Here is a 13,689-nt window from a genome sequence, read left to right on the forward strand (position 1 = left end):
GTAGTAGTAGTAGTAGTAGTAGTAGTAGTAGTAGTAGTAGTAGTAGTAGTAGTAGTAGTAGTAGTAGGAACAGTATTGTTATTGGTATATAGGTATATTGGTATATTGGTATATAGGTGGTATACTTCTTCTTATTCTTTAGCTGTAGCTGTTCTGTAGCTGTTCTGTCTATAGCTGTTCTGTACTCTGCCATGTGTTCTATGTGGACCCCAGGAAGAGTAGTGGCTACGTGAACAGCAGCTAATGGTGATCCTGACAAGCAAACCAATAACACAACCAAAACATCTGATCTAATGACCCATGGAGGATTTGTTTACTTTACGTTTGCTTTATTTGACAAAGACAGAGTGCACATGAATCGTGCCTGTTAACGCGCCAGATCTGGCCAGAAGGCTGTTTTTCATCTGTGTTTCCTGTGTAGTCTTTTTTTGTTTTTTTATGACAAGAGGCTGTTGGACTCAGCAACAGGCTGTGTCTGGAAGAGTACAGTAGATGCAGAATGAATTCTGTTCGTTTCTGTCTTGTGATATGAGAGACACCGGAGGAAACACTGTTGTGCTTAAATGTTCAGAGAGGGTTCTTGGGAGTTCATCCCTCTCTGCCTTGCTCCCCACTGCCCTGGGGGAGTGTGTGAGCTTGGCAAGGTGTGCTGTCTTGGTCTGGAACAGCTGGGGGCTGTGTGTGTGTGTGTGTGTGTGTGGGGCTGGGATGCTGCAGGGGTGACTCACCCAGTGCACTGTGTTCTGGGAGATAGACGGGGGATTAGAGAGTGTCTATATGTGAGGCAGTGCACCTGCTCCCTGTATCCCACCTACACACACACACACACACACACACACACACACACACACACACACATGCATGCACACACGCACACACGCATGCACGCACGCACACACACACACACACGCATGCACGCACGCACGCACACACACACACACACACACACACACACACACACACACACACACACACACATACATATCTGCAGCCACACACTCACACACGCACATACATACGCACACACACACACACACACACACACACACACTCACACACATATCCACACACACACACACACACACACATATCCGCACCCACCCACACACCCACACACACACACACACACACACACACTGACTGTTGCCGTTGCAACACATCTGTCTGATATTCAAACAAACGGACGTGGGGATTTCTCCCCGACCCAGACGTCTGCTCCGGATCAGACCCGACTCTAAACACGGCCACCATGCACACACACACACACACACACACACACACACACACACACACGGCCACCATGCTTCAGCCAGGTGTAGCCTCTCTCTGCTGACGAGCAGTGAGACAACGCATTCAGCACAGAAGAATGTTTGAAACACCTCGCTCACCGCATCCATCACTGTCACGGCGGACTGCCTTCCCCTCAGGGGAGGAAGACTAAGGCAGGATTAGAGCTTCCTATAGAGAGCCTCTGCTCCAGACTGGGGTGATTAATGACCTTACAGGCCGCGGCACTTACGGTCATGTTTAGTCTGGGGGTTAGTCATTTCAGGACACTATTCTGTGAATATACCTATATCTATCGCTCTCTCTCTCTCTCTGACTCTTCCTTCAGGGTTGGTTTTTCCAGCAGGACAATGCCACACAGCCAGGTCAATCTAGGTGTGGATGGAGGACCACCAGATCATGACCATGTATTATATACAGTGCCATGCATAAGTAATGGGACAGTGAAGCATTTTATTTCTCCTGTTGGCTCTACACTCCAAAATCAAACAATTACTCTGAAGATTTTATTTGATGGTATTTGTGTGAATACAAATTATTGGTTTCAACAGGTTTTTATGCCGAGTAACCTTATTTCATTTACTTAACTGTCCCATTTCCTATGCAAGGCACTGGATGTTTCTTATTGGTGTGTAATCGAAGATCATGTTATTAGAATAGGATTAGATTATATGTTTAAGAAAATATTGGAACATATTCTTGGGGGCTGGATTAGTTTCATAAACAATTTAAACTTAGTGAAAAGAGCAAGGGGATCACCAGACTTGTTGTTGTATAAATAAGTAAAGTATACATGTCAAAACAGTATATACAAATTGTATTATTAGAGAGATACAAGCATCAGATAGATGATTCACTTACTTAGACAAATGTATTTGTTGTAAGTCGCTTTGGATAAAGCCGTCTGCTAAATGTCAAACATTGAAATGTAAAATGTGTGAGATAGATGGACAATTGAAAATGTCAGTTGCAGTTTGTTGGGAATTTGTTTCTGGAGACTTGAGAATTGTATGAGTAGGAGAGAAGCTGTCTGCTTTCAATACATCAGCACAATGGCCATCTGTTAGTAATGAGAATGAAAGAGCATCTCAAGAGCTGCATCACCGCCTGCCCCTCCCTGCTCTCCTTCATTCTCTCTCTCCGTCTCTTCCCCTCTTCACTCGCGATAAGACATGATACATGTCCCATCGTCCCTCACAGACAGTTCACATGTGAAAGTACTGTATGATTCAGTGTGCGGTGCAGTAGCGTGTGTGTGTGTGTGTGTGTGTGTGTTCAGATGTGTGTGCGTGTGTGTGTATGTGTGTGTATACTGTGTTTGTGTGTGTGTGTATACTGTGTGTGTGTGTGTGTGTGTGTGTGTGTGTGTGTGTGTGTGTGTGTGTGTGCTGTGCAGTAGTGTAGAGCTTCATCTGGCTTCACTTTAGTTTACTGCTGTACTGATTTAATATAAAGTGTGTCAGCCCTCACCTGCACCTGTCAGGGGCAGCCTTCCTCCAAAGCCTAATGCCTAGATGGATGACTTCCAGTCTGGCTACTGCACAGCACCTCCATCACACACACACACACACACATACACACACACACACACACACACACACACACACACAAACACACACACACCACACACGCGCACACACACACACACACCCAGTGAACCCGGTCACATGTTCCCTGCTGGCCTGCTCTGACCCCTGAGACAGCTCAGCTGGGGAAATGAACCATCTGTCTGGGTCAGAGGGGGAGGCTGGAGGAAGTAGAAATCAGAGGACAGGCTCATTGTAATGCATGGGATAGAATGAGGAATGGTATTAACCTCATAAACAGGTGTGTTTGATATGATTCTTCGTTCTGTGCCATGCATCACAATGAGCCCGTCCTTCGATTAATGCCTCCACCAGCCTCTCCCCCGTAATGGATACGCCATGGTCGCATCACCATGAAACCACCATGATTGACTGTCTAGCCTTCCCCTGGACCCTGAACCCACAGCCTCTCCCTGCCTTCCCCATCTGGAGGATCATGTGGAGCCTGGCTGAATGTGACACAGTAACAGTTTACCTTAGATAGTCTGGAGGAGGTGGGGATAGTTGGCCAACACACATAAAAACATGATTATGATGACGATTACTTGTCTGTCTGCCTCCTCTGTCTGTCTGTCTGCTTGCCTGGCTGCCTGCCTGTCTGTCTGTCTGTTTGTCATCTGACTTTTTGTCTGTCTGCCTGCCTGCCTGTCTGTCTGTCTGTCTGTCTGTCTGTTTATCTGTCTCTGCCTGTCTTTCTGATCGGATATACTGGGGCACACACCTCCCCACACCCATGATCAAAAACGTTAAAAGGTCTAATGCAGAAATCCATGTACATGACATCACGCGTCATCCCTAGTATCAACATTCCAAGCCAAAAGTTGAAAGATCTAAAGACTTTTGTGACAAACATTTCTGTATTATTCCCTCTCTAAGCCCATCATTGCCTGTGACTTTGCATTGCAGACATCTCTCCTGGTTGAGGTCCCGCCGTTCCGCAACCAGAGGATTTCCAGTCCCGTGCTGGTCAACTTCTACGTCTGCAATGGAAAAAGGAAAAGGAGCCAATGCCAGAGTTTCACCTACGTGCCAGCCAATGGTAAGCCAATGGTAACTCTTTCTTTCTTTTTTTTCTTTGCTTTCTTTCTCTCTCCCTCCCTTCCCTCACTCGCTTTTTCTACAGTATATTTCTCGTTCTCTCTTTTCTTCTCATGTTCACTCTCTCTCTCTCTCTCACTCTCTCTCTCTCACACACACACACACACACACATTTGAATACTTTATTTGGTTCCACAAATTATATTATACAAACAGGGAATCAAATATTTCGGGGCTAAGCAGCACTGAACACTTAAGGGTCACATGACACCTCCTTCTCCACACGGCCAAGCTGCCAATAATAGCTGAGACAGAGCAACATTTGGCAACCTGTTTGGCCTTTCTTTTAGTCATTGCAGCAATTCTCAGACCCCTCATGGTGTGTTGTCGATGTGTCTCTGTCCCGGAGGCCCGCAGCGCTGGTTGTATTCTCTCACGGATGAAGCAAAGCTGCGTTTCTATCCAAGCTGTCAGCGAGTCAGGTGTAAGGTCCACCGGGAAATCGACAGAGGGTGGGAATTTCTTCAGGATTCTGGTGACATATTTCAGAAGCTTGAATCCGTATGGACGCGCGTTTCCTTGCGTCGCGGAGAATATTCCTTTATGGAAAAAGTTAGTCCACTCGTAGTCTGTCATTGGTCGTCTTGAAGTCTACGGGAACATCTCCGGCCGGTGTTGGGCTTGGGTCGCAGACGTTCGGGCGTTGTTTGTAGACTCGCCCGCTGTTCAGGGCTTGTTCACACTCACACTCTCACACACACACACACACACACACACACACACACAGACACTCTCTCTCTCTCACACACACACACACACACACACACACACACACACAGACTCTCTCTCTGAGAGTCCTCCTCCTTATATACAAAGCCCTTAATGGGCGAGGCCCAAAGTACATTGCTAATTCCCTTGCCAATTATGTACCCTCAAGAACACTAAGATCATCTATCGCAGGTTTATTAGAGGTTCCCAGCAACAGTCAGAAGAAGATCGGGAGCGCAGCCTTTGCCAACTATGCCCCAAAGCTTTGGAACACATTACCTTTAGAGATCAGGGAAGCCAGCTCTCTAAATATTTTTTAAAAGAAAGCTAAAAACGCACTTCTTCAATATAGCCTTCAACTAGCTTATCTGCACCTGCCCACTGCTCATTTGCCAGCTATTGCACTTTAAATATTAAATATACTTTAAATATATCAACTAGCCCTTTTTTATTTATTTATTATTTTTTTTCTTGTATTTTCTTTACCTTTTCTTTTTACTGTTTTCCCCTGCTCTTATATTCACGTACACAGACAGACTAGTTGAAAGAGGTGTGCAAAAGAAAGAAACTGTAATGTTGATACTGACTGTGTAGCTGGATTTTTGGTGCAAGGTCTAGCAGAGACTGAGAACGTACACAGAGACTGGGAACGTACACAGAGACTGAGAACGTACACAGAGACTGATTGAGAGTGATTGACTGGTGGTTGACTGGTGATTGACTGGTGATTGACTGGTGATTGACATGTGATTGACTAGTGATTGACATGTGATTGACTAGTGATTGGCTAGTGATTGACTGGTGATTGACTGGTGATTGACTAGTGATTGACTAGTGGTTGACTAGTGGTTGACGTGTGTCTGTGTTCCAAAAAAAAAAAAAAGTGCATCTTGTAAGAACAAATGGTACTAGCCTCAACGATCCGGCAAGACAAGCTAGGATAGTTTGTGGGTAATTTCCTTGACTGAGAACGTACACAGAGACTGAGAACGTGCACAGAGACTGAGACAGACCTTTTCCAAAAACTGATGTTTGTGGTGAAAACCAATGGGAAGTACAGAAAGACTGACCTTTACCTTTTCTTTTTACTGTTTTCCTCTGCTTTTATATTCATTCTATGCATGTAAATGTTTTTATATATATATTTTTTTTTTTCACATAATGTTCTTATTCCTGTTGTAAAGCACTTTGAGCTGCATTTCTTGTATGAAAGGTGCTATATAAATAACGCTTTACTTACTTACTTACTTACTCTCTCTCTCTCACACACACACACACACACACACACACACACACACACACACACACATACACACACACTCTTTTCTTTCTACTCATCACCCTAAGCCCCTCGTCCTCCTCTGTACATCTGTCCTCCTTTCATATCCCAGACTAATTAGAAACGTTTTAAGCATCATTCTTACTTGTTGAAAGAAAACTACACAAATACTTTCTGTCTGGCGGTTTTCAAGGGAGGAACAAAGAGATGGGAGAGAGTTATATTCCCATTGTTAAAAGGCATCTCCAAATTGGTTAGTGTGTACCTGTAGCTAACAGAACGGAAAGCGTGTTATTGTTTGAATAGCCAAACCAGTTGTGTGTATATATATGTGCGTGTGTGTGTGTGTGTGTGTGTGTGTGTGTGTGTGTGTGTGTGTGTCTGGGTGTGTGTGTGTGTCCACTGAAAGTCAATGGTTTTTGTCTCTACTCCACCATCCTGGTGGGACTCCTCTCCTGACTCAGAGTGAAACAGTGAGTTTTGGGTCACGGTTCACAAAGAGTCTGTTCGTGTGTGTGTGTGTGTGTGTGTGTGTGTGTGTGCGCGCACGTGTGTGCACACGCACGTGCGTGCATGCATGTGTGTGTGTGTTGGTGTTATTATTTGTATAGCCATAACCTGTTGCCAGACTACATAAAAACACGGACCCACCACCAGCTCAGATGTACAAACCACTGCTAATTGCTCCCCGGCTCAGGGCTCCCATCCAGTGGGCGGTTCAAAGCGCTGATTCAACAGGCCTGCATGTGGCCCAGCCCTGTATGTGGGCGCTCCCAAGTGCCCCGCTGTCCCCTGTGAAAGTAGGCCATTGTCCTCTCTGACTGTGGTGAGACTCAGGGAGGGGGGTGGGGGGGAGGGGGGCGACTGGGTCTGGTCAGTGTCTCTTCGAGTTAGCGTCAGGAAGCAGGAGCGTTGGACACTAGTGCGGTCTGGTCTCTGACACACACACTCTCGTCTACACGCATACTGTGTGTCCAGACAAAAAAAGAACCACCAACCCTAACTAAACAACCCTAACTAAACACACTATTGTTTTCTTCGGCTTCTTCGTTGGGACTGTTTGTGGCACTTATTCTTATGGAAAGTCTTACTAGCGATGATTGGGACTGGTTCTGATTCTGATTCTGATTCTGATTCTGATTCTGATTCTGATTCTGATTCTGATTCTGTGGTTCTGGGTTCAGTTCCTCAGGGCTGCATGTCCTCTTCAGTTGAAGGCATAGAGGCATTAGTCTGAGAAGGGTTTGAGTTTGTTCAGCAAACTGCCTAAACACCGATTTGCAAAAGGTTGAATTGTTTGTGGTTGGTCAGTGTATAGCTGTTTCACTTAATTTAGATGGATTTACTTACTTCTTGTTAGTCACTCTGGTCAAGTGCATCTGCTAAATGAATCTAAATGTATCTAAACAGTTTAGATTACAGTAGACAGTTAAAGGAATAGTTCACTTGTTTTTTACACCTTATAGTTAGATGGTTCCTTAGCCTGAAAGTAGTCCCTGTTATCCATGGTTCAGAGTGGTTTTAAAAAGCCACTACCAGCTTCAGCTCACTTTAGCCACTGCTAATAGAAAATCACTGGGTGTGAATGGGGATCAAAAGAACAACAGCATTTGTAACTGCCAAAGTCAGAAAGTTCCTTTGAGTTGATTTGGCCATGCAGTTGGACTCCTTGTCTCTTCATCCAATTCACATCCTTTTGAATTTGTTCCCTTCTACTTTCACTGACTACTTTTATCTGACTATGGGCCGGTTTCACAGACAAGGCTTAAGCCTAATCCTGGACTAAAAAACATCTTCAATGGAGATTTTACATTGAAAGTGTGATTTAGTCCAGGACTAGGCTTAAGCCTTGTCTCTGAAACCGGCCCAATAATGGGTAAAAAAAAAGAAAAAGAAAAAAAGAAAGAAAAGTGAACTATCCCTTTAAGAATACAGTAGGTTTGGTGTACCATACTGTAGTATGACAAGCAGGACAAGTGGAATGTACAAATATTTAAAATGTGGTTCATATTTGTTTTGGTCCTTGCCTTCGACCTGAACTTTCTTGATGGAAATGACTGCTTTCAACTTTTCATGTGTGGATATCCATGAAGGCAGCTAAGCTCTGTGATCCCTCCTATGGAGCCAGGCTTCAACAGTAGGCCTGCAGCGGTGTTATTACGGGACACACCCATCCCTGATTTTTATGTATTGCGGAACCGTGAAGGCACACTCTCCGATTCTGTGGTTACACAAACATTTGCACTCCTCCTAATCACCCGTGTGTGTGTGTGTGTGTGTGTGTGTGCGTGTGTGCTTGTGTGTGTGTGCGTGTGAGTGTGTGTGTGTGTGTGTGTGTGTGTATGTGTGTGTGTGTGTGTGTGCGTGTGTGTTTGTGTGTGTGTGTGTGTGTGTGTGAGTGAGTGAGTGTGTGTGTGTGTGTATGTGTGTGTGTGTGTATGTGTCTGTGTCTGTGTCTGTGTGTGTGCATGCGTCCGTGTGTGTCTATGTCTGTGTGTGCGTGTGTGCGTGCGTCCGTGTCTATGTCTGTGTGTGCACCCGTGTGTGTATGTGTATATGTGTGTTAAGGTGTGTGTGTGTGTGTGTGTGTGTGTGTCTGTGTCTGTGTCTGTATGTGCCTGTGTGTGTGTGTGGGGGGATCAGTCTCTCCTGCACTGACAGACACGCTTCCTCTCACAGCCGCGCGCCGTCTATTTCGGTCCTGCGGTTGGCGTGACTCGTCTCATCAAGGGTTCCTCTTGTTCAGTTGTGTTGACAGAGAGGGCTCAGCACAGCCGGATTCCAATTATACACTGACTCTGGGGGAGACCCAGCTACTCTTTGGGGGAAGGGGGGGGGGGGGGGGGGCAACGTAGGTCAGATACATTTGTGGGGGGTCGTGGTTTGGTGTGTGTGTGTGTGTGTGTGTGTGTGGGTGGGTGTGTGTGTGTGTGTGGGTGGGTGGGTGGGTGGGTATGTGTGTGTGTGGGTGGGTGTGTGTTTGCGTGCGTGCGTGCAGAGGGACAAGAGACAGGGTGTCTCTTGGTTTCACTCATTGTAGGTGAGCAAACTATTGAAAATGTGTTTGAAGCCATTCTTGATTCCATTCCATGCATTACAATGAGGCTCATCCTCCAATGTCTACCTCCACTAGCCTCCCCTGATACAGTATCTGATGCACAATACAGTTGCCTAAAAAGAGAAATGAATCTGATGTGTTAGCATGTAGACCTACGCTCCATCTACGCAATGAGACCCAGCTGATCCACCAGCGTTACAAGAGAGCAAAAAAGTCAGAACAAAAGACTGAAAGAGGAGACAAAGAGGGAAAAAAACCAAAACAGTTTTAGTTGTTTGTTAGAGAACAATATCGATGCTCGTCGTAAATCTCAAAGTTCAGAGCGGGGGCCGTCGTTTGGTTGTCGTTGCATTGCTGCAGCGGCCCATTAAACAAGATGAACACAGCGTCATAAACAGAAGCAGATTGAAGGCCCCTACTTTCAACTTTAACATTGAACATGATCTACTCAGGAATCTAGACCGTTGGCCAAGGGCTGGAGATGGAGAACAAGGCAGTGGAGAGAGAGAGGGGGACAGAGGGGGGTAGAGAGAGAGAGAGAGAGAGAGAGAGAGAGAGAGAGAGAGAGAAAGAGAGAGACAGAGAGAGAGAGAGGACTCATCTCAACTGAACCACAATGATAATCATTGCAATCGTCAAAGCTTTTGCCGCCACCATTTTGTTTCACAGAGCCACGGCGTCTTCGAGGTTTCTGGCTGTAACCCTTTGAGGGAGCCCTATAGCACAGTATATCCAGCCTTATAGCACAGTATATCCAGCCCTATAGCACAGTATATCCAGCCTTATAGCACAGTATATCCAGCCCTATAGCACAGTATATCCAGCCTTATAGCACAGTATATCCAGCCCTATAGCACAGTACCGGTATATGGAGAATTACATTTTTTTTCTTGAGAGACCAGTAATTTATTTTAAGTTGTAGAACCCTGTTGAGTTTCAGGCTCCTGCAGCAGCAACATATTTCATAACGCACATTTTTATAGGATATTAGCGCTGGGGTCCAAAGAAAATAGGCCCTTTTTATTATAGAACCAGCTGGAAGTCTCTGGTGGCGATGATTCATCCTTTTTTTTCTTTTTTTTTCTGGTTTTTGAATATTTTCAACAGGGTGGGAGAGCTGCAAGCCCAGACACAGAGTCTCATTGATGAGAATGTTTGCTTGGCAGTGGGTATCCTAGCCACAAACCCACTCACTCTCACTCTCTTTCTCTTTCTTTCTCTCTCTCTCTCTCTCCCTCACTCTCTCATTCTCTCTCTCTCTCTCTCTCTCTTACTCTATCCCTCTCTCGTACTCTCTCTCTCTCTCACACACACACACTCTCTCTTTCTCTCTCTCACACACTCTATCACACTCTCACACTCTATCCCTCTCTCTCTCTCTCTCATTCCCTCGCTCACTCCCTGGTTCACACTCCCAACATGGGGTCCGAACGTGTGTTTATTCATCCTTCTCCTCCTCCTCTCCTCCCTCTCTTCCGTCTTCCAGTTCCCACAATCAAAACAGAGCCGCATGACGACTACGACGCCCCCCAGCTGTGTCCTCGCCCCCAGCGCGCCCCCGGCCTGGCCTTGCACCCCAAGCCCTACTACGCCCCTCAGGTCGTGACCTCCGACCTCCGGCCCTGCATCCTGGGCGCCTACCCCGTCTGCCAGCAGAGATCGGCGGGAGGGAAGCCTTCCTCCTCCTCGCTGTCCTCCTCATCCTCACCTAGCACCAGCCCCAAACTGCACGACCTGTCGCTCACCACGACGGCCACGCCCTTCTCCCGGTGCCTCTCGCCCCTCCAGTCTCCGGTCCTTTCCCACGTCTCCATCATCCAGGAGACGCCGGGCCGCTACCACCACCACCACCAGAACCAGAACCAGAACCAGCACCAGCAGACGGGCCTCTACCCCTCCAGCAGCGCCTCCTCCTCCCCAGGCTCGCAGCCCTCCACCCCAGGGTCGGCTGGCCCAGAGGGTCCCTTCTCCTCCTCCACCACCTCCACCTCCACCACCACCACCCCCACCCACGGTCCGACACCAGCCCAGCCCAACGGTGGGAACACCAGCCCGGTGATCCTACAGCAGCTGCAGCCCAAAGCACCAGGGAGGGGGGAGCGCTCGCCATCGGCCAGCGTCCTAGAGGGGGAGGGGTGCCCACCCGCCACGCTGGCGGTCAACATCAAACAGGAACCACAGGAGCTGGACCAGATGTATCTTGATGATGGTGAGTGACCAATGGTCATCTTGTCAACAGATCCAGACCCAGCTACTCTTGGGGGGATGTGGGGGGGCAACGTAGGTCAGATACATTGTGTGTGTGTGTGTGTGTGTGTGTGTGTGTGTGTGTGTGTGTGTGTGTGTGTGTGTGTGTGTGTGTGTGCGCGCGGATGTGGGCCAGATCCGAAATGCTTCTGACACATTTCAAACACAGATCTGTACCGGATCAGGGGTCCTTTTCATGAATGCTTCGTAGCTTAAGTACTTTACTTTATTTATTCGTCTCCTAGACCAGCAAAGTACTTGAACGAATATTCAGAGATTGACTTGCAATCATTAATTAATCATAATTATGTAATTATTTAGATAATTTATCATAATCACAATTATTAGATAATTTATCATAATCATCATTATTCTTCCGCGGCATTGCATCTGGGTCGTCTGGATACATCAAGTACTACTTCAGCTACAGAGCTTTTAGGAAAATATCATTGTACAAAGTACATTGTTACTAAAGGGATTACAGCATAACTACACTAGGTATAGAGATGAGTGTTTGTGATATCAGTGTTCAAAAAAGGAGTTTTGTCAACTAAAGCATTACCTGATAGATCTGTTTGATCGATCTATTCGTCTTTACAGCCCTAAGGATAATATATTCATTCATTCATTCATTCATTCATCCATTCATCCATTCATTCATCCATCCGTTCATCCATTCGTTCATCCATTCGTTCATTCATTCATTCATTCATTCTGCATTATGAACAACACCCCCCCGGGGGCGCTTAGGTGGCGTAGCGGGTTAAGCGTTGACCATGTAACCGCAGGGTCCCCGGTTCGATTCCGGCCGGGGACATATCCTGCATGTCATCCCTCCTCTCTCTCTCACCCATCTTTCCTGTCTAAAATCTCTACTGTATCTGTCAATAAAATGAAAAATATGAGTGGGACTGCCCCATTCAGAAAAAATAACTTAATGAATAACATAAATTTAAAAATGAATAACACCCCTGCTTCTCCCAGTGCTATTGGCCTACTTGCAGACACAGTAGATCATAGATCGATCACAGCAGAACAGCGGTAGGTCTGCGGTCCAGGCTGTACTTTGATGGCCCTGAATGAGGCGAGCCCTTTCACAAGCCCCACAGATAAAACAAACATCACTGTTGTACGACCCTTTTTTATTCCTCCCTTGCAGACTGCAAGCGAGGGAGTTTTTAGAAACATACGGTTTATGATCTCACCACCGGCCCTGCTCAGCTTGGCTGGGACCCGGCGCGGCTCTCGGCACCAGAACTAAGGGTCTGGCTGGGGCCTCTCGGCATCAGAACCAGAAGGGTCTGGCTGGGGGGGGCTGTGCTGCCGTGCTGCTGATTTGAAATAAATGGGATAAATGATGTTCCCCGGGGCTGGACACCATAGCTGACTGCCTGGCCCTGTATAAATCACTGTATGGAAGGGAAGAGGAGGTGGAGGAGGAGGAGGAGGAGGAGGAGGAGGAGGAGGAGGAGGCGGCTGGAGGCTGCTGGAGGCTGCTGGAGGCTGCTGGAGGCTGCTGGAGGCTGCTGGAGGTGGCTGGAGGTGGCTGGAGGTGGCTGGAGGTTGCTGGAGCAGCTAGATATAATAGTTTGACCATTTTGTTGTCATGCCCTCTTCCTGTCATGCTCTCTTCATGCTCTCTCTGCCGGCTGTGAGCGGTCTGTGTAAACAGGAAGTTGTCCCTGTTATCCTTGGCTGGGAGCTAGATAGATGTACATACTGTGGTGATCTACTGTCCTTCTTGAAACGGATCAGGGGGCGCTGGTGGAGGTAGAAATCAGAGGACAGGCTCATTGTAATGCATGGAATGGAATGAGGAATGGTATCATGATCCATGCATTACCAATGAGCCAGTCCTCCAATGTCTACCTCCACTAGCCTCCCCTGAACCAGATAGATCCAACCAATGATTGGCCCGAGAAGCATTCAACTTGCTTTATTACTTGATTTGAGTAACACCTATGAACACCTAGGATAAAATCACTGCACAAACTCTCACATTATGATGGAATTCCCTCTGCTCAATGGCCTCCCTTGAGAAGTACTTTGATACTTTGTGATTGAATGTACTTCAGTTCTCTCTGTTTGATAGTCATAATAATCATATTAATATTTTTATTACCATGCGATCAACTTGTCGGTCAATTGTTGGAATATGGTATTCCTAGGCTCTAGGCAAGGGGTCGACCATAGACGACAACCCTGGAGCAATTAGGGGTTCAGTGCCTTGCTCAAGGACACCTCAACACGTGGCCAGCTGGGGTTTCGAAACGCCGAACTACGATCGACGTTGCGATCATTAGACGCTGGCTCTACCTCCTGAGCCACTACCGCCCTAGTCATCACACATGTGTGACGGCTTGTATCTCACCTCACATTGGTGGGCTAGGATCAGGGGTCAGAGTAGCATAGTAGTGAGCAGGGGA

At 46.9% G+C, this 13,689-nt stretch overlaps 1 protein-coding gene across 1 annotated transcript in view; it reads left to right on the forward strand.

Annotated features, from left to right (window-relative positions):
• Window positions 1-13,689, forward strand: part of nfatc1 (nuclear factor of activated T cells 1) — a gene marked incomplete at both ends in the record, with an annotated part of 52,710 nt that overhangs the window by 28,184 nt on the left and 10,837 nt on the right. The window contains 2 exons of the mRNA XM_080525755.1: window positions 3,780-3,912; window positions 10,503-11,225. Of these exons, the coding sequence (XP_080381881.1) occupies window positions 3,780-3,912; window positions 10,503-11,225 (856 nt within the window). The remainder of the gene's footprint in view (window positions 1-3,779; window positions 3,913-10,502; window positions 11,226-13,689) is intronic.

The sequence above is a fragment of the Nansenia antarctica genome (assembly GCF_963989245.1).
Source record: "Nansenia antarctica genome assembly, chromosome: 3".
NCBI lineage: Eukaryota > Metazoa > Chordata > Actinopteri > Argentiniformes > Microstomatidae > Nansenia > Nansenia antarctica.